General features: G+C 48.5%; 1 protein-coding gene across 7 annotated transcripts in view; it reads right to left on the reverse strand.

Moving 5' to 3' along the window:
- EXD3 (exonuclease 3'-5' domain containing 3) overlaps positions 1-21,304 on the reverse strand; it is a 256,573-nt gene that overhangs the window by 143,985 nt on the left and 91,284 nt on the right. For all 7 annotated transcript variants that reach the window (XM_063175042.1, XM_063175038.1, XM_063175039.1 and 4 more), the window contains 5 exons: positions 16,166-16,219; positions 15,611-15,750; positions 14,686-14,786; positions 8,859-8,932; positions 7,644-7,682 (listed from right to left, as the gene is read on the reverse strand). In XM_063175042.1, coding sequence (XP_063031112.1) covers positions 7,644-7,682; positions 8,859-8,932; positions 14,686-14,786; positions 15,611-15,750; positions 16,166-16,219 — 408 coding nt within the window. The remainder of the gene's footprint in view (positions 1-7,643; positions 7,683-8,858; positions 8,933-14,685; positions 14,787-15,610; positions 15,751-16,165; positions 16,220-21,304) is intronic.

The raw sequence follows: 21,304 nt of genomic DNA on the forward strand, positions 1-21,304 counted from the left end.
GGGGCAAGGGCATCGTGGGGCTCCTGCCATGGAGCTGCAGGTAAGAAATGGCTCCCACCTGCAAACAGAGTACATGCAGAGCCCTTGTCTGCTTTGGTTTTTATCAGTGAATCCATCCTCTCCTTCTGTGCTACCCTGGGAAGCAGGCAAGCTCCATGTCCCATCTTCTCCCCTGCCTTTCCCTATTTGGCTGCACAGGCCAGCGTCAGGGCTCTTGACAGGGCTCCCTTGGTCCTGGAGCAAAAGGAACATGAGGAGTTGCTTGTTTGAAGTGAGTCTGTCCTCATTTTTACTCTGTGGAATACAAACAGGAACTGGGGTTGTTCATCTGGGAGAAGAGAAGGCTCTGGGAAGACCTTGTTATGGCCCTTTGGTACCTGAAGGGAGCTTATAGAAAGGACAGAGTGACTTTAAACAGAGGCAGTGAGAGGTGAGGGGGAACAGTTTTTAACTGACAGAAGAAGATTTTTATTAGATATTAGGGAGAAATTCTTCCCTGTGCTGCCCCTGGATCCCTGGAAGTGTCCAAGGGCAGGTTGGATGGGGCCAGTGGGAAGGTGTCCCTGTCCATGGCAAGGAGGTTTGAACAAGATAATTTTTAAAGTCCCTTCTAACTCAAACCAATCTGGGATTCTGTGATTTCTACCCAGTATTTGCTGCAGTTTGCAGTCACTAACAGGTATCCTGGACAACACTCCTGATGCTGATTTTAAGGACCTGGTATGTTCCACATGTTCCTGTAAGGTTTTACATGATCATCATTCCTGTATAGTTTCGTACTCCTAGGATGCTTTTCCCACTTGGCAGAACTAAACCTCCCCCAGCACACCCCAGTGGAGTTGAACAGCTCACTGATGCTCTTAACTCCTTAATCTAACCTTGACCTCTCAACCTACAGCCATAAGCCAATTAGCTCTTTTTTATACCATACCAAATCTCCTTCTGATGAAGCTGTGCTGCCGAGTGAATGCCTGCTAGTGACAGAAATGTAATTACAGTGCTTAGCAGCACGCTGGCCTGGCTGGTGGCAGGGGGCTAAGGTCAGAATGTATCTCTAGCACACCAAAACAATTTAAAGGAGATTTTTCCTCCCCAGTGTGTTCTCTCCAGTTTCCTCTCTTCACTCTCCAATACTTAATTAGTTTGCACATTAAGGCTATTTGGCCATCAACTTTAAGACTGAAGTCCTGGACTTTCCAAGCATCCTTTGCCAATCTCTCCCTGAAGCAGAATTGACACCCGGCTCTGTCAATCCCCAGCTTGGCCCTGTAGATCCACACTTCAGTAAATGGGGGCTGATTTTCTAAAGTTATTGAACAAACACATCTTACATCACTCCAGAGAAATTTTAGCTGACTTTTAGAATTATTTGGGCTTTTTTGACAATTTGGTAGATTGGACAGCAAATTATGGCAGTTTTTCTTGGCTTCTTTGTACCTACTGTAATATTACACCAGAATTCATCAGTGTCTTTGTGTTTAACCACAATTTATTTATCTAGCAATGGCTGGATTTGTTATAAATAAAACTATTACAATTACAGTAGACACACCAGCCCTCCAGGTCTTAGAGAGAATTAACACAGCCTAAGCCATGCAGGAAGTAGTTGGAAGTGTTTACATTTAACTGTACACGTCATCCTTTGACAGACTCTTCCTTAGCTGGGGAGGCACAGAATATGCTGCATGTTTGGGTTTTCCTGTCTGCTGCTCCCACAGCAGCTGGGGGTTTGTTCAATGCAAAGTTCCCATTTCTTTTAGCCCAGCAGTGCAAACCTCATTAGTACAGGTGCACATTTGCCTGCTCTCTCCCAAGAGCAGAACACAGCTGCAGAACTGAATCACAGTCATGGAATCAGAATATCCTGAGCTGGAAGGGAACCACAAGGATCATTGAGTCCAGCTCCTGGAATTACGGGATGCTGCTCCTGAGATGGTCACAGACAGCCTGTTCTCTGCACCAGCCCCAGCAGTCATCCTTTTGCTTTCCAGTAACTGCTGTTATTTCAGCTCCCAATCAATATATGACCCCATGACAAACTGAAAAATGGAAGGGGATCGATATTTTGCCTCCCACTTTTCCTCCTACTACAAACTCCAGTTTGTCCATGGTTTAATATTCCCTTTTAACCACATTGTGGCTGTGTGCTCTCCCCAGAGACCTCCAACAAGAATAGTGAATCAAGAGAAAATGGCACAGGGAAAAAGTAGAATGAGTGTCAAAGCACTGTCACCCCCACTGAGCTCCTGCCAGTCCCTGAACAGGGGACAAAATGCAGGGAGAGGAATAGAAGGAGAAATGGGAGCTACAAGTGGACACTGGGGGAAGAAAGGCTGCCAGTTCTGACCCAAAGCAAAGCAATTCCCCCAGTTCTGACTTCCTGAGACAGACAGCAGACCTGAAACCTGTCACTAGTCCAGGTGTAGACACCAGCTGTTCTGCAAAGAGGAAAAAGCAAAGAAAAATCAAACTTTCTCTTTTCCGCAATGGCAACTGCTAGGGAGCTGCTTAAAGCTGTGTAAAGATAAATGCAATTCTTTTGCAGATGGTTGAACTGGCAGATTGCAGGCAAAACCAGAGCAGGAGCAGCTCCTGCATATTCACACACACCCCCATCCTGGGAGCTGCTGGGCTCCAGTGGCTCAGCACCTCGGCACAAGCACCACGTGCAGCACCACGGGTGGGACCATGAACATTCATTCCAGCTGATGATTCCTCCCTGAGACTTCTAAGGCCAGAAGGAACAAAACAATCATCTACTGGTTTGATTTCCTGCTAAAGAAGTCCATAAGTACTAACAGGGGACTCCACACGTTGGCTGGTTAAACTCGTTCAGGTTTCCACCCTCCAGGAAAAGAGCCAGTCTGGGCTTGACATTGGAGTGATGAAAGCCATCCCAGCTCTGAATAAACACTTCACTCCAACCAGAGGGAGAGAGGATTTTGTATGCAGCCTTATCCTGAGAGTCATGTCACTTATTGCTCACCTCCAGAGCATCGTTCCCATCTGCACAGCACACACTGCTCCATTCCCCGTGGATATTCAGTTCCTCACACTGCAGAGATGTTGCTGTACTCAGACCAGTTGAAAAGTTTCCTTCAGCTCAGGGGTTCCAGGGAAGAATAGTGGATGTAGGTATTTGCAAAGTGGTCTTTTGGACTCCTTGTCCTTATTAAAGACTTCCCAGGAATCCTGGCCAGGTGTTCTGGCCACAAAAAAAAAAAAAACTTTGAAAAAATAAATGGCATTCTACCCTTTAAAATCCCTTTAAAAATTTCCTCCTTGAGTGTAAGAGCTTTTACATTTTATTCCAGAGGTAACTGTGTTTTAATTGAAGTCAAAATGGTTCTGTACAGAAAGAATCTTGGCATCAGCCACTGCCATTTAGAAATTAATTTGTCAAATAAATAAGATTACATCAACTCCCTGCTGCAGTGTAAGGTAATTTACACCTTTTAGGTACCAAGAATTGTCAATGTTTTTCCAATGTATTACACAGAAAGAAGGGCAGATTTTTGAATATTGTCTGTAAGCAGCATAACAACCCCTGAACTGTAGTGGAACTGGAGTTCTGCATTTCCTAGGAATTACCAGCATCTGACCCCTACTCGCCCAGAAAAGGAGCTGGCACAGTGCTTGATTTTCATGGTAAGAAATGTTAAAATAAATAAGTTATCTCACTGTCCCAGCTGGAGGAGGACAGAGATCAGCTGCAGGCTCTCCCTGTGCAGAGCACGGGAACAGCTGCCCCCAGAGCCCAGCTCTGCATCCTCACAAGCCCAGCAGAGACTGAGGAGCTGCAGGACGGGGGCCTGAGGAAAATGAGAGCCCTTTCCTGGGACATGCATCCCTGCACCCTCCTCTCAAAGCACACACCAAGGTCAGTGCAGAATCAGAGAACTGTGGAATGATTCAGGTAGAAAAAGCCCTCTAAGATCATCAAGTCCAACCACCAGCCCAGTACCAACCACATTCCCCACCAAGCCACATCCCCAAGTGCCACATGCACACATTTTTTGAGCACTTCCAGGGATGGTGACCCCATCATTGCCCTGGGCAGCCCATTTCAGTGCTTCACAGCCCTTTCCATGATTTTTTTTTCCTAGTATTTAATCTGGACATTCTCTAGTGCATTTTGAGGCTGTTTCCTCTCATCCTGAACAAAAGGCCCCTGCTCCCCAGGAGCACTCACAGAACAAGGGACATCTTTCCAAACAGCAGTGCTTTTCTGAGCACCACATTTGGAAGAGTTTCAGATGTTTAATTTTGAGAAGTTAAGGGATAGTTTCCCTGTGCAAACACTAGCACAAAACAATTTGGGATGTAGCAGCAAAAAGCCCCTTGCTTAAGGTCAATAAAAGTGAAAATCCCACTTCTGCCCACACCTCACAGTGGTTCTAACACTGACAGTCCCAAATAAACCAATGGTCTGCCAGTGCTGCTCCCAGTCACTGTCCCCAGCAAGAGCTGCAGTGCTGGGCAGTGTCACCCAGTTCTGCTCCACAGGAGAAAGAGTTTCATCACAGGAAAGGCCAAACAAACACGGAGATTTCTTGGTATAACTTCTTGGTATGTTTGAGATAACATTTTAAACTGATCTGGCACTGACCAGCCCAGCTAAGTCTAGAAGGTCCTAACTACAAGACCCCAAAACCCCAGTGAGAAAACCCCACTGAGAGCAGGGCAGCAGAACCATCCCACACCCAAGTTCTCTGTCAAACTGGGACATTTCAGGCCACCAAAATGCATGTGTCTGGTGCTATTTGAGATGTCCTGGTGCTCCAGCTGGCCTCTGAGAGAGAAGTGTCCTTCAGCAGGGCCCTTGTCAAGCTGCCAACCTCCTGCAAGTGTCTCACACAGAGTCTGACACCTAAACCCTGCCAGAGGTGACACCTGCCACCAGAGTCACTCCCCTACCGTGCTTCTCATTGATATCACAGTTCCATGTGTGTTTGCTTCATGGAAAAACTCCTTCCATGGAGAAACTCCTTCCATGGAGAGACTCCTTCCATGGAGAGACTCCTTCCACAGAGAAACCCCTTCTATGTTTTTTAGTGATTTTGTCCTACAGAATGTCCAGGGGAACATCTGCCCTCCACAACCCTTCTTGCTGCTGGCCTGCAGTGGCTGGCAGGAGCACCCTGAACACATCTGAGCAGAGCACAGACCAGCTGTGCTAGGCTTGCTCTGCCCAACTCAACCTTCCTTGTGCAGCTGCCAGGCCAGGACAAACACAAAGCATGCCAAAATGGCACCACAAGGGCACACAGAAAGCAGACAGGAGCCTCATGCCCGGCCTCTTTTTCCCTGCCTGTCTACCAATATCCTCCCTATGTTCCACTTCTTGTGAGGACAGGCACTCCCTGCGTTCCAGCAGCCCAGGAGCCCTCAGGAAGGGAATGCAGAGCAAGCAGCTGGCACTGGGCACAGAGAGTCTCTTCCCCCCTGACTCTGCCCTCCAGGCATCTCCTCTTGGAGGAGGGGCTGCAAGGGGCAGCTCTCCTGGCTGACCAGGCCTGCAGCAGCCAGTGGGGATGAGGGCAGCTTTCTTCAGCTACGAAGAGGTTTTGATCCTTCTCCTTCCCCTCCTGCCTCCTCTGCCATCCCTGCCTGGACACTGGCTCAGCCACTGAGTGCTGGCAGGCAGAGGGGGCTAAACCAGTTTGCCACAGGGCTGGAAACAGGTTTTATTGACCCCACAATTAACTCCTGAGTTTCTGCTGTATATAGGAGCAGTCAGGATCGCACCTAGGATTCATTCCACAGAGCAGGAACAGAAAAAATCTGTACTTGTACTGCCCAGGGTGAACAAAAGAAAATCCCAGTCCCAAAATGTCACTGGCTGCAATGGCAGCTCCAAGCAATGACAGTCCCACCTCACCAGAGTTCCTGGTATCTATAAATCCTGATATCTTTACCTATATAATCACTAGAGCTAGTCATATCAATATAATGTATGTCTTTTTTTTATGGCTGCTGCAAAGAATTTGAAAAAAACTGAAATTGAATAAAAATCCCATGAAGACTTCCAACCTCTTTGAACTACAAATTGAAAAAAGCATCCAAAAATGATCCAATAATCCTGAGAGTCTGTCACTGTGGAGTCTTTTGGGAGTTTTTTCTATTCCTGCAGGTGACCAGAGGTCACATTGTGTCTCATCCTCTGCCTCCAGTCCTTAATAGTGCCTGACCAGGCAAAGCTTGGGAGATTCAAACTTTGTGTGAGCCTCAGGTGAGCACAGGGATGGGACACACAATGCAAATGTGAGGGCTCCTCAGCTCCACAAGGAGCCTAAGGGATTTTTTAGGTCAAACATGTAAGGTCACAGGTAAAGCTCTAACCTTTTGTGAAGCTGTTGCCCAGAGCAGCTGTGGCTGCCCCTGGATCCCTGGCAGTGCCCAAGGCCAGGCTGGGCAGGGCTGGGAGCACCTGGGACAGTGGGAGGTGTCCCTGCCATGGCAGGGGTGGCACTGGATGGGCTTTTAGGTTCCTCCCAACCCAAACCAGTCTGGGATCCTGTGATTCTATGAAGCTCTGAGTGAACTTTGAGCCATTCCCTCCTGTAAAGCCCAACCTTTCAAAACAAATAAGGTCCTGGAGAGTGTTAGTTTTTGCACTGAAAACCAAAACTTGCTCAAAGATCCTTCTCTTATTCCCTCCAGCAGCAGCCACCAGCCTGCACAGGTTGTTATTTCAGCTTCCTGCAGATGCACAGGTACAGATTCCCATCACTTTCAACTGATGCCAGAGACAGGGATCTCTGATAGCACCAAGTCAGGCTGATAACAGGCAAGTTTCAGCACCACTCAGCTGATAATTACACAGTTGTGAAAAATACACCAGTTGGCAACAAGCAGGAAATACAGTTTGCAAGACAACCCTCTGGCCCAGTGCAGCATGCAGCTCTGTGCTCTCAGGGCTCACCAGACACTACACATGCACTTCCCAGGATATCCTGAGGCTCCTTCTCCAGAGGGGGAGACTTGGGAGCTGCCTGAACTTTCTGGTTTATGCACCAAGGAAAACCCACCCTGCTCCCTTCTCCTTGTGCTGTTAAAATTACTTGTATCCTGTAGCACAAGACAGAGAGGTCACAACATCAGTCACCTGTTGAAACTGGTCAGAGCATGCAGAGGTAATCTAACATTAATCCCAGTTTCCTCACACACCTTGCTAGCTCCTGAGGTACAGCCTCCTTTCCCCCTTCCTTGTCATTAATCAATGTAAATACTTGTAGTGCTCACTTACAAGTGCAGGAAAGTAAAAGAATGTATTTGATAATCTTATCTAAATCACAGAATCACAGAGCCATGGAATATCCTGAGCTGAAAGGGACCCACAAGGATCATCCAGTGCAACTCCTGGCCCTGCACAGACACGCCAACAATCCCACCCTGTGCATCTGTGAGAGCTTTGTCCAAATGCTCTAATTTGGCTCCAGCCAAAAGAAAGCATTTTCAAAGATGTAGAAGGAGTTAAACCACAAATGTTCTCCCTTGCTCTTCACTGCATTTACAATTTGCTTTCAAAGAGTTGAGAAAGTGCAGAACTGTGATAGCAGGACTACAACATCCAGAGCTGGTTATGCTAAAACATCTTCAAATAACCTCCAAGCAAACAACCCAGTGAAATTCACACTCACCTGGATGTGGTCTGCCCAGTTCTCCTCAGTCATGGTTTTCTGAAAAGACAAAATCACTGCTGAGCCATGGAAGGAAAGGGAGGAGGTTCCATACAGCAAACTAGAAATGAACACCTCTGGCATCACCTGTGACCAAGGAATGCAACCTGGACACACAGGACACCTCAGCTCCTCAGTGTCTCCAGCTGAGGCATGGCAGAACAGCTTGGATCAGGGAACTCTTACACCACAGCACGTGAAACATAAAAATTCCTGTGCAGTTTGTGCCCAGCCCATCTCTCCAGCCAGCCATGGGGAGCCCTCCTGGAGGCTCCAGCCAAGGGAGACATCTCGGGCCTCATCTGCAAGGCTGAGCCTTCAGAATATACAAATACAGTTTTTCTCAACAGTCAAATCATGAAAAATCCTCTGGAATCATGAGGTCTGGGAAAGAAAACTGATAGGTAATATTCCCATTCTAATGCAGTTCAGAGCCAAACTTGGGGAGAAACTCAGGAAGGAACCTGCTATCCACTCTGCCAAGAACTGCATGAGAGCCACCATGAGTCTCAGCACAGAGCTGGCAGAAGAAACAGGGAGTGTCAGTGTCACTTCTATGGAAATACACAAGAGCAAACAGGGAGCAAGAGCCTCAAAGAAAACAGCTTTGAGATATCTAAGAAGCATGTAATTTAAATATTAGTGAGATAAAGGAGACATTTAACCAGAGCTCAGACACAGCTGAGAATGGTAAACAGAGAGCACCAAAGAACTCTCAGAAGAAGGGACTGTGTCCAGAAACAGCTGCCAAATGTACCTTAATGGAAATAACTGGCCAGCTTGGATACTTTAAAGCAAGCAAATTCTCCAAAAGGCCAAAGAGAGCAGAACACCAGATCACGAATCCGTTCCCTCTGCTAAACAAATACACCTGGAGAAATACTCTCTGCTCCCTCTGTGCATGACCAAGCTCCCCACAGTGACATCATCCGACATTAAAGCTCTGAGATGCAGGAGGCTGAAGTGTTCCATCCTCCCCATCTCCCCTGGCAGCGGGCTTGGCAGGCAGCAAAGACACAGCCGAGGCTTCCCTGATGGATTGGGAGGGCTTAGGAGCAGAACTTGTAAAATAAACTTGATCATAAACTATTAATACATTTTGATTATCTCAAGTAAGTTATTAAAAATGTAAATGTAACCAAAATCCTCATTCCCCACACACAACACAGCACATACCTCAACAAATCTCTTGTAAAAGAGGTAGTTCAGGGTTCTCAAGTGCCGCTGATTTATGACATTAGGGCAGAGAGCTGAAAGAAGGAAAAAGACATTTAAGTATGCAGCATTTCCTGGAAGTTTTACTGTCTAGACATTACACTTTTCCTTCCCCAGTGTCAGACTGGGTTTGTGGAAGGCAGGATGCCCTCACACTTGGAACAATGAGGGACAGACTCACACACTGTCAGCTTATCTCAGCTATAAACTGTTATTTACACTTTCATCCGTGATTAGCAATGCTAATTCTTGGGTCTGATATCTCTGCTTCCACCACCCCTGAGCGATAAGATCCACTCTCTGGTTCAATATGCTCCACAGTCAATGACTTCACACCTTTAATTAGGCAGCATCCTCACATGGGCACCGCCTCAGTCTCTAGAGGCTGCATTCTTTCGGGTTTAATTGGACCTGTGTTGCTAATTCATTCAAGCAGTTGTGAACAGCTCACTCAGGATGTAAACTTGTGGCTGAAGTTTATCCGATAAAACACAGATCCATGAAAGAGGCTCCACATCCACACAAAGAGGGTGGGGAATACTGCTTTGCTGAGCTAGCAAGCCACAGTTGTTGTTATTATTTTTATTGCTGTCACCTTCATTAGATATGGCTCATTACAACGGCAAAACCCAAGATCTTCACATAGCACCTTGTTTTGAAATCCAGTGCAAGGAGAGATAAAGGCTGGAGATAAAAGCAGTGGCATTAGCATAGGTATCTGTCAGTTCCTGCTGGATGCTGGGCTGCCTGCACAGGGCAGGGCTTCACCAAAGCCTTCCTTGGCGTTCACAGGGGGCCAAAACCAAAACCATCTCACTGGGAGCAGGGCCACAGTCACAAACAGCCACAGAGAACAGGAAGCTGAAATTCTCTGTAGCTTCCTTGGAATTAGCAGCCACAGGGAGAAACTGATTCCTCATCCCTTTGTGTGCCCCACACAGGGCATGGCCGAGGACTAAACCCCAGGAGAACAAAGAGTGATCTCTGGATAGCAGAGCCTGGGATCACAGGGCTGTGGATTGATGTCCCACTGGTTACAGCAGCTCTTCAGAGTGCCCTGAAACGTCACCTCAGAATGAGAACGTTTCCATCTCAGACAGAAAGGATTAAAGCTGTTATTTGTAAGTTAATCTTCCACAGTGTGGCAACAAATCCTTCCCCTCAAAGCATCCGAGGAAATCACTGCCATTATCACGTAGGATATTGCACCAGTAAATATGGTGATCTTTCCTCTGGATATTGTCCCAATGTCTGGAGGAAAAATCATCAGCTCATGGAAAGGATCGCTCTCTGAAGAATGTAAGATCAAAGTAAAAATTAGTAACACCACCACCTAACTTAAAAGTTTTCAAAGCTCTTCAGAAAGAACCATGACATGACCCCTCCAGGCCACCCAAAAGATCCACTGAACAGCTTTCTCTTTGACCTTCTAAAGGAAATATCCAAAGCTCTGGCAGAACTGGGGGAGTTGAATGTTTGTGGAAAAGACAGAGGAACATGGATGGACTGGAAACATGTTTAAAGGCACTGGTGATATATTTTATTCTGATGGAGCAAAGGAACTGAGTTTGAATCTGGGTTTCTATATTTTATAACAAAAAAATAGACAAGGATGAATCAAAAACACACACAGAGGCTGGACAGAGAACAGACCGAGAGCAGCCCTGGCAGAAGGACCTGGGGGTGCTGCAGCTCCGAGCTGGACCTGCCCCAGCCCTGAACCCCCTGCCCTGGGCAGATCCACAGGGTGGGCAGCAGGGAAGGGGGGATTCTGCCCCTGTGCTCTGGGGAGATCCCAACTGCAGAGCTGCCCCAGCCCTGGGGCCCAGCTCCTGTTGGACTGGATCCAGAGGAGGCCACGGAGCTGCTCCAGGGCTGGAGCCAGGCTGGCAGAGCTGGGGGTGCTCACCTGGAGAGGAGAAGCTCCAAGGAGAGTTCAGAGCCCCTGCCAGGGCCTGAAGGGGCTCCAGGAGAGCTGGACAGGGACTGGGGACAGGGATGGAGGGACAGGACACAGGGAATGGCTCCCACTGCCAGAGGGCAGGGCTGGATGGGATATTGGGAATTAGGAATTGTTCCCTGGCAGGGTGGGCAGGCCCTGGCACAGGGTGCCCAGAGCAGCTGTGGCTGCCCCTGGATCCCTGGCAGTGCCCAAGGCCAGGCTGGGCAGGGCTGGGAGCAGCCTGGGACAGTGGGAGGTGTCCCTGCCATGGCAGGGGTGGCACTGGATGGGCTTTAATGTCCCTTCCAACTAAACCATTTGGGGATTCTATGAAAAACATGAGGGTGAAGGATAACTTGTTAAGAGAGACAACAGAATGGAGAGCTGTGCTGGTATTTAACACCTGAGTTAAAACACTCTGGAGGAAAATCACCATGGAAGTCAGGAGCAAAAAAAGGGAATAACCTCCTGTCCTCCCTCCAAAGGCATTCCTGTTAAGTTGTACAAGTCATTCCCTTGTTTCTAACAGAGCATCTTCTGCCTGGTGAGGGCTCTCACTGGTGACTGCCTAGACATCGGTTGTCAGCTCTTTGAGCCCTGAGGATGTGTGGCCAGCTGTGGCTCACCTGTGCAGCTGTGGCCAGCTGTGGCGCACCTGTGCAGATGTGTGGCCAGCTGTGGCGCACCTGTGCAGCTGTGGCCATGCACAGCCAGCTGTGGCGCACCTGTGCAGATGTGGCCAGCTGTGGCGCACCTGTACAGCTGTGGCCAGCTGTGGCTCACCTGTGCAGCTGTGGCCGTGCACAGCCCTCTCCTGCCCTCTGCTGCCCCAGCGCGGCGCTCCCGGCAGCGCGGGCCGGCCGGGGCGCTCACACGGACGGAAATCCCACCTTAAACCACACGGACAAGTGGGTGCTCGAGCGACGGGAACGTTCCTGCTGGTCCATGTCAGAAACCTCGGAAGCCCGCGGCAAACGCTCGCTCACAGCGCTCGGAACCGGAGGCGCTTGTCTGTCACTGTCCCAGCACAGCCCCCCGGCACCGGGGCCCTCGGGTTCCCCTCTGTCCCCTCTGTCCCTCCTCTTGGATCTCCCTCATTGGCACGGAGGCACTAAACCCAACAGACGAGGCTGTTACACTTCTTGGAGCAGCATCCTTTCTACCTCACACTTGGGAATTGTCCACGCAAAACATCACTGAGCTGTCTCTGTGTCCTGGCTGTGCCAAACCACAGCAGGGAACGGACTCAACCATGCCAACCCTGGGACAGGGCTGTTCCCTCACCTCTGAGATCTGTTTTGACTGAAACTTGCATTTGTAAAGTCGATCTCACAGGGCCTCCAAAGACTATTAAGTAATTAGCTTGGAAAAGCTACAAGCTCGTTAAGCCCGAGCACACTGACCAGGTGTGAGGAAAGACTCTATAAACCTCGGTTTCCTCAATCACACACCACTTCTGCCCAGCTTCTTCCTCCCCCAATCTGGGTAATTAAATGAAATCCACACACAGTTTATTGGGACACCTTTGGGACTCAGCCCACTTCCCATGCCCTGTTTGGGACTTAACAGGAATACCAAAATACTGCTCTGAAAAAGAACAGGAGGACTAATCTAAGGGGACAGCTTTATTTTTTTTTTTCCCTGAGGTGTGAGATCTTTTTTTAATTGGGCCACCTCCTATCTGGCTCTGAAATTCAGGGCTGGCAATTCCCAGGAGTGTTCTCAGTTGCTGATGGACACCTCCATGTGATTTACTGTGAGTGGGCAAGAGTGAGCTCAAGCAGTGAAATCTCCAAGTCAGTTTGGAACTGCAAGAACTGAGTCACACACAAGTTTGCCTTCTCATACCCAGAAACCCCATCCTGCTCCAGCCCTTCTCATCAAAGCCACTTCCCTCCCTGCTGCTGCTCTCAGGCTCTCACAGCAAGTGGGAGTCACGGGAGGAGGAGACCGAAGGCAGCCACAGCACCAGACAAGCCCAGGTGAGGTGACGAGTGTGAGCTCTGCCTCACGACCAGCATCTGGGGGAGCTGCTCAGAACAAGAGAAATGAGGGTTTCTTTTATCTGTATGCTTTGCCCAGGCTGCTTACTTTTTGTGTAATTTCCCCCTTCCAGTCAGAGTTACTTTTACTAAAGAATGGAGAAAGAACACTCAGAAATTCTGAGTGAAAGGAAGGGGGAGATGGGAAGACAAAGAAAGGCACATTATTCCAGCTGCTAGCATTTCCCAATTCAGTTCCAGCATGCCCAGCACTAAGGCAGCAATTCCTCTGCAGGTATTCATCCCCTCCAAAGCACTTCAAAGGAGACTGACAGCCACAGTTTAGCAATGTGGGAATTCCTGCTCGTGTTATGATGCAAAAAATAAACACCTACTGTCCTCTCTGGGACTGTGGGAGTCACCCAGCACTGGCTTGAGCTGAAGTCCAAAACAGGTGCCCACATCCCCTCTCACACCAGCAGAGGTGGGCAGCCCTCCTGAGCGAGGCCTTGTCCTGCACTGCAGACACTGCAGTTTGCATGGGAGACAGGGCTGGAAGGACATTTATCTGGAAGGACCTTTATCTGGAAGGACATTTGTCTGGAAGGAATGGGATCTGTATTTACCCCAAGGAATCTCCTCACCAGTGAATGGCTGTGGAGGGCTACAAAGATCTGGCCATTAGCAGCAGCTACAACATCTGGAAAGCATCACTAGGTCAAAGCACACTGCATCCCATGGAGTGCACCTGAGCCCAACACATGCTCCTCTTCTAGATTTTTCTTTTCTTTAATTATTATTTCTCAGGATTTTGCATCTGAACAGTTACATGACTTCACCTCTACCATTATATCATGCCCTTGGTGGAGCTTTCATAAGGAAAGAAGAACAACACTTTCCTCTTTGCAGATCATCAAAGACAACACAGCCAACTGAATGCCCAACCCTGTCAAGGAGGGAAAACTACTGAAAACTAATGAACTCCTGGGAAGCTTTTAATTTCTAAATAAATCATTTCCATATGTCTCAGCTCTCACATGAACGTGCTGGGTTTCAATATATTCACTTCTCTTCCAGTGAGGGTTTGAAAGGTTTATCTCGGTAACTTTTGAACACCAGTCTGAAGATGGGAAGATTAATATGCAATAGTGTTGCTGACAGGTGTAACAAGCCCACAATTTGTGGTTAGAAAACCCTTTTCAGTCCAAGAAAAGAGAATTGCATACCTTGGGTTGATGATGGGAACCTCTGCAGGGTAAAAGCTAATGGTGCACCTAAAAGGGTCTGGTGCAAGGCCCCAAAGAGAAGAAAAAATCAACAGTGCCCACTAAGAACCAAAGCAAAGCAGATTTTGTTAGAGAGCTGCTGGTGAAGTGATGGAGAATGTGCCACTTCTCTTGTAAGGTTGCAAGAGCCTTAAAATTCCCCCCACCAACCCTAGTTTATGCAAAGAATACAAAGGGCTTGAGGCTCTTGCTTCCCAAGGGTTATCTCCTCCCAGCTGACGCACCCACAGCTCAAGAAAACAGATCCCCAGTGAATAATGACTTGCCTCTTATGTGAGAGGAATGGAGTCATAACTCAGAGCTGACCATGGTGTGTTTATGCAGAGCCATGCTGAGGTCAGGATTTATTTCAGATCATGGCAGAAGCAGCCTATTAGTCACCAGCACTTCATTCTTTGACAGCACAAAGTGATAATTCCCATAACTTGCCAGCTTTGTTTTTTCAATGTCATTAATTAAACCCTGAAATTCCCCAGGATAAATGACAGCAAAGATTCCTTGATGAACATGGAAGAAGACAAATTGACTTTGTTCTTTATTACTGAGATAAGTCCACAATATGTTGTAATATCCCATACCTGAGTCAATGTTGAATCTCTCCAGGAGCCTGAAGATGAGCTTACTGAGCACTCTGCGGTTCAATCTTTCGGGTTTGCACTTGGACAGGCCTTGATATGGTCTGTAACAACACCAGAGAGACACATCTGTGGCATCATCTAAAGGATGTTTCCCAAACAGCAGACATTTACCAGCACAGGGATTGGGGTTTGCGGGATGCTGAGGAGGACAGGCCCTGCCTTTCCCAAGATACAGTGAAAAGCCACCAGCACAACCACACAAATTTCAGTCAACCACTTGAAGCAAGTCCAGAGGCTCATTTTAAAGAAAGAGAAAGTGAGCAACTCCTTTTCATGTCTTTTTCAGAGCTATCAGCAGCTATTGCAGCTACACTGTGACTCTGACTGTGCTGCTGGCTCTGAGTGACAGGAGTTATTCGAATGAGAGGCAATTCAGAAATGAAAACACACACCAGGAGTTGATGAGCACAGGAAGGTTAACCACTTGCATCTCTTGTTTTTCTGCCACTTCATCACAGTGTTATCTTCCTGCCAAACCTGTACAACCGATACTGAAAGTCACCCCTGTCTGCAGCAAAGCAGAAGAGGCTGATTGCTCCAACCTCCCCGGGAAGCTTTGATGCTGCTCTGCTGCTGGGTATCCTGCACAGGTTTCATCTTGGCAGCAATGCAGCATCTGTCAATAGCAAGGATTCCTCTGTTCTACAGCCTGGGCCATTGGAGAAGGCTCTGACACAGCCACCAGAATTTTCCCTTTTTCAGCCAGAGTCAATATATTGCACTCCCTTACACTGGGACACAATCACAGACAGACAGCCAGGGGACAGACACACTGCTCTGACCACAGACAAACAGCCAGGGGACAGACACACAGTGCTCTGGCAGCACCTTGGCCCCAGCTGTTCAGAAAGACAAGTGTTCCTACCTTATGATGTCCCTGATATTGAAGCTGGGCTCACACCATGTGTCCAGGGTCTGCAAGAGCTTCCTCTGGAGCTCGGGATATTCTGCCACATATTCTTCCACCAAGTTGGCTTTATCCTGGAGCAGTAGTGGGGTACAGATCTAGGAGAAGGAATTATGTTAAAGCACCTGTCTTTGATCCCCATGGAGCAGGAGAGCAAGTCCCAGCCCTGCCCAAGCCACCAGGAGTGCTACAGGAGTGCTGTGACATTTGTAACACAAATATGAGCAAAACTTCAGTGCAGCAGAGTACTGATCTTTGCCTCAGTGATGAGCACAGCCAGGACTTGTTACAGAGGGGCTGCAGCCAGAAAAACCATAAGATGTGTAATGGGGGCTAATAAAACACTCTGTGCCTAACCTTGATGGAAAGGTACATCAACCACACAACAGGGACTTCTTGGGAATGGAGTAAAGCCTCAGGTGAAAGGCAGCAGGACTTGGAGGGCCCTGATGGATCTCCTGCTAACAAAAGGTGGATCTGATGACAGAGAAGCCTGCAGAGAAAATGACTCACCTTCTCTACATCTTGATCTGGCTGTAATTTCAGCTTAATACTCAGCACGGCTGCCTAGAAAACATGAAAAAAGTTGTGTATTTAGCAGAACCCTACAGTGGATAAATGGGCATTATTCCAAAGTGAAATAAAAATGCTGTTATACACATTTTTAATGTATTAATTATTTATGTAATGTTGTCAAGCACAAATCCTGCAAACATTTGGCCACATTCATTCCACAAAAGTACAAGAACACTCCTGGCAGAGCTGCATATCTGAGGATCAACAGCCTCTGGAGCAAAAATTAAAGATCAAGTTGTTGGGCAGAAAGCAAGTGAAGCACTTGGACAAAACCAGCTGGGATAGATATTTCCTATCCATGTCATGGTAAAAACACCTGACCCACCATACCTTTCTGAGCCACCCTTATCATTCTTGCTCTGCCTCTGAAGTTTGGTAAAACAATTGCATTTTGTGAAAGCAACTCAAGATTTTAAACACCCTGAAATCAAAAGGTTACAGTTTCTCTAATTCCCGAGTCATTCCACAGCCCTGAAAGCACCCAGGGTCACCACAGGCAGCAAGATGGAAGAATTGTATTTTTCCCTTTCATGGGATCTCTGAGTCTTTGATAAGCCAAGACCTGCCACGTTCACAAACTGATCCAAATCAGGATCTTCTAGAACCTGCTGGGATGAACTGCAGGAACTCAAACTCAGAAGAGCTGGTTCAGCCCCTGCCTGTGCCATCCCAGCCGGGGACCACAGGAATGGATGAAGCTCTAACTGTGCACTGCTTGGGAAGCACAGATTAGGATTCAAAGGAGGTGAGAGTGTCTCATTTCTGTAGTGTGTGAGAACTACTGAGATCCCAAATACAGAATAAGCACTTAATGGGTGGCTTTAATGAAGTGCCCTGTGCCAGAAACTGGGGCAAGGAGCCTTGGAGCACCTCTGTGTGTCAGAGCTGAAGAGGGAACCAGGAGTGAGGAGGTTGGACATGGAGTGTCCTTCCAACACCTCTGCCAAGTCAGGCTGCATTTTCCCAAAGGGCTGAAAAGACACCTGGGATCCTGGCAGAGCACCTGTGCAGAACTGACCAGCAATGGGATGGAATCCACTGAGCTCACAAGCACCTGTTTATTCACATCAGGATAAAACCAGCGTGGTAGGGCTTGGAGGGAAAGCTCTTCTCTTCCATAGGTTTCCTTGCTCTTGGGGATTGATTTTGATTTGAGAGAAAGACCAGGAAAATGACACATTTGTCAAAATGGATACACGTTAGAGCTGTGCTAATTGTTGGAATATAGAATAGTAAATTGGTTTGGGTTGGAAGGGGCCTTTCACAGGCAACCTAGTTGTAATCCCCCTGCAGTGAGCAGGGACATCCTCAGCTGGATCAGGTTGCTCAGAGCTGCTGTCCAGCCTGACTTGGGATGTTTCCAGAGATGAGGCAGCCACAGCTTCTCTCAGCAATCTGTGCCAGGGCCTCACCACCCTCCTGTAAAAAAAATCTCTTATATCTACTCTAAATCTCCTCTCTATTCATTTAAAACCATCACCTCTTTCCCTACCACTCCAGACCCTGCTAAAATGTTTGTCCCCATCTTCCTTATAAACCCTATAACACATAAACAAAATGCAGTACCAAGTGTGTATTTCCCCAGGGAAAGAGAACCCCACCATTACATGTCACCTGCATGGAACTTTTCTGGAAAAAAGACAGCATAACCCAAGTGGGGGCAGGCACATGCCTTGAAATGAATTTCCTGTGATCACTCAAGTGCCAGCTGAACTCACCTCATTGCTGGCACACACGTCCTTCAGGGCCACACAAGCACCAGGCACCTCACAGCCCATCCCTGCTCTCAGCAGCAGCAGTGGATTGTGTTCCTTTCTGGGGAATCGGTGCCTGTATTTCACCCACTGCATCACACTGAGTGTGAAAAAGCAGAGAACCAACACAGCCATGGAAATTCAGCTGCTCTACCCTACTGCCCCACTTAGAGGTGGGAAAACAGTCTTTTCTGTTTGTTTTGGTTTAGGTTTGGTTTTGGTTTTGGGGAAGTTTGCGTGGTTTGTTTTTTTTTTAACACTGCTTCATTGGAAGTCAAGGCTTCATCTTCAAAAGAGAAATCAAGAGAAGAATTTTAAGTGACAAAAAGAGGAATCACCATTAACACAGACTGAACAGAAACACACAGGTGCTTTGCTTGGCCCAGCTAAACCTCAACCAAACCTCTCCAACTCCAGACTTTGTAACTATTCCACAACTCACAGGCAAAGAGCTGCTTCTTTCCTCTCACATTATCAGTTTAACAACACAATGTTCAAGCTGAGTGATTATTCTCAAGATGAAGGTTGCTATTTTTGGTGTGGATGTGGAAAAGGAGTTTGGGTCTCCAAAGCTTTGGTAGCTGGTTTTGCTTTCCTCCCAGCTTCTCAAGTTAGCTGAATCAAAAGAAATCATTAAAAAAAAAAAAAAAAAAAAAAAAAAAAAAAAAAAAAAAAGAGAAGAAAATACTTGCAACTCTTCAGGCCTTATTTCATCATTTGATCTCATTAGTACCTCCTATTGTAGCCTTAGTTTTAACTGCAACATCCAACAGCTCCCTAATGGCTTTTTAATGTTCAGATTAACCTAATTGCAGCACTGTTATCTACATGGCAGAGGTTTATCTCCAGCTCTAGTAACTGTACAGGTGACTTAATCAGATGAACATGTGTGGTGTCAGGTTGGGTTTTCCTCTTTCCCTGGTTGGATATTCCACCCTGTCCCCAAGGGTGTAGAACAACAGATGTTCATCTGTCCCTTCCCTGCCCAGGGCCGGCAGACACAGCTCCCCCACAGCAGGCCTGGAGGACACAGGAGCTCCTGTCCCACAGAGATTCATGGAGTCTGCACGGCTGCAGAAGACCTCTAAGATCACCAAACCCAACCATCAACCCAGCACCACCACAGCGTTCACCGCCAAACCACAGCCCCGGGTGCCACATCCCCACGTGGTTTTGAACATCCCCAGGGATGCTGCTCTGGGCAGCCTGGCCCATAAGCTGGTTTGTAACAGCAATTGAACATCCTCCAGCTGCAGCAGGCAATGGAGCAGGGAGAGAGATGGTGCTGATGGCAGAGCCTCCCACAGCAGGGAACACTCCTGGAGCAGGGAACACTCCCAGAGCAGGGAACACTCTAGGAACAGGAAATACTCTGGGAACAGGGAACACTCCGGGAACAGGGAACACTCCCGGAGCAGGGAACTTTCCCAGAGCAGGGAACACTCTGGGAACAGGGAACACTCCCAGAGCAGGGAACACTCCTGGAGCAGGGAACACTCTGGGAACAGGGAACACTCCCGGAACAGGGAACACTCCCAGAGCAAGGAACACTCTGGGAACAGGGAACACTCCCAGAGCAAGGAACACTCCCAGAGCAAGGAACACTCTGGGAAAAGGGAACACTCCCAGAGCAGGGAACACTCTGGGAACAGGGAACACTCCCGGAACAGGGAACACTCTGGGAACAGGGAACACTCCCAGAGCAAGGAACACTCTGGGAACAGGGAACACTCTGGGAACAGGGAACACTCCCAGAGCAGGGAACACTCCCGGAACAGGGAACACTCTGGGAACAGGGAACACTCCCGGAGCAAGGAACACTCTGGGAACAGGGAACACTCTGGGAGCAGGGAACACTCCCAGAGCAGGGAACACTCCGGGAACAGGGAACACTCCGGGAACAGGGAACACTCTCAGAACAGGGAACGCTCTCAGAACAGGGAACACTCTGGGAACAGGGAACACTCTGGGAACAGGGAACACTCCGGGAACAGGGAACACTCTCAGAACAGGGAACACTCTGGGAACAGGGAACACTCCGGGAACAGGGAACACTCTGGGAACAGGGAACACTCCCGGAACAGGGAACACTCTGGGAACAGGGAACACTCCGGGAGCAGGGAACACTCCGGGAACAGGGAACACTCTGGGAAAAGGGAACTCTCCCAGAACAGGGAACACTCCCGGAACAGGGAACACTCTGGGAACAGGGAACACTCCCAGAGCAAGGAACACTCTGGGTACAGGGAACACTCCGGGAACAGGGAACACTCCCAGAGCAAGGAACACTCTGGGAACAGGGAACACTCCGGGAACAGGGAACACTCCCGGAGCAAGGAACACTCCCGGAACAGGGAACACTCCCGGAGCAAGGAACACTCTGGGAACAGGGAACACTCCGGGAACAGGGAACACTCCGGGAACAGGGAACACTCTCAGAACAGGGAACACTCCGGGAACAGGGAACTCTCCCGGAGCAGGGAACACTCTGGGAACAGGGAACACTCCGGGAACAGGGAACTCTCCCGGAGCAGGGAACACTCTCAGAACAGGGAACACTCCCAGAGCAGGGAACACTCCGGGAACAGGGAACACTCCGGGAACAGGGAACACTCTCAGAACAGGGAACACTCTGGGAACAGGGAACACTCTGGGAACAGGGAACACTCCCAGAGCAAGGAACACTCTGGGAACAGGGAACACTCCCACAGCAGGGCACCTGCCCGCTCCATGCCTGAAGCCACACGTGCAAGGAGAATGGTGATCTGGGCCCTAGAAACAGGCACCAGGCTGGATCAGGGTGCAGCTCCAGGGGCTGGGCTGAGCAGGAGGCCAGCAGAGATAACATCAGCCTGTTTACAATGGGAATAGTAAGAGAAGAGATATGAGTAACTGTAATAAAGATGAAAGTGCTTGGCAGCTGTGTCTGTGGTCTCAACTCCGAGCTATTTTAAGATTTTGTTTTGTTATTATCGTGTTTTGAATTGTTTCACTCCACAACCAAGTTTTGTGTAAAAGGACCCTATTTTTAACAGTCTGTTTACGGCCGATAAGATCTCCAGCAAAGCAACACCTCATTCGCAGGCTCATTTGACTCGGAAAACAAACACTTTAACGAGGGCGAGCAGGCTGTAAGTGAACGGTGAGAAACCCCCTCCCCACCCAGAGCATTGCCCTGTGCAGTGCCGGGCTGCAGGGCGAGCCAGGCAAGCTGGAATCTGGCAGTCCCAGCATCCATCCTCGGGCTGGATCAGCAGGGCTGCCCAGATCCTGGCAGCAGGAACCCCCGGCTTCACCAGCTGGTCAGAAAGGGCCAAAACCC

Source organism: Melospiza melodia, chromosome 22, assembly GCF_035770615.1.
Source record: "Melospiza melodia melodia isolate bMelMel2 chromosome 22, bMelMel2.pri, whole genome shotgun sequence".
NCBI lineage: Eukaryota > Metazoa > Chordata > Aves > Passeriformes > Passerellidae > Melospiza > Melospiza melodia.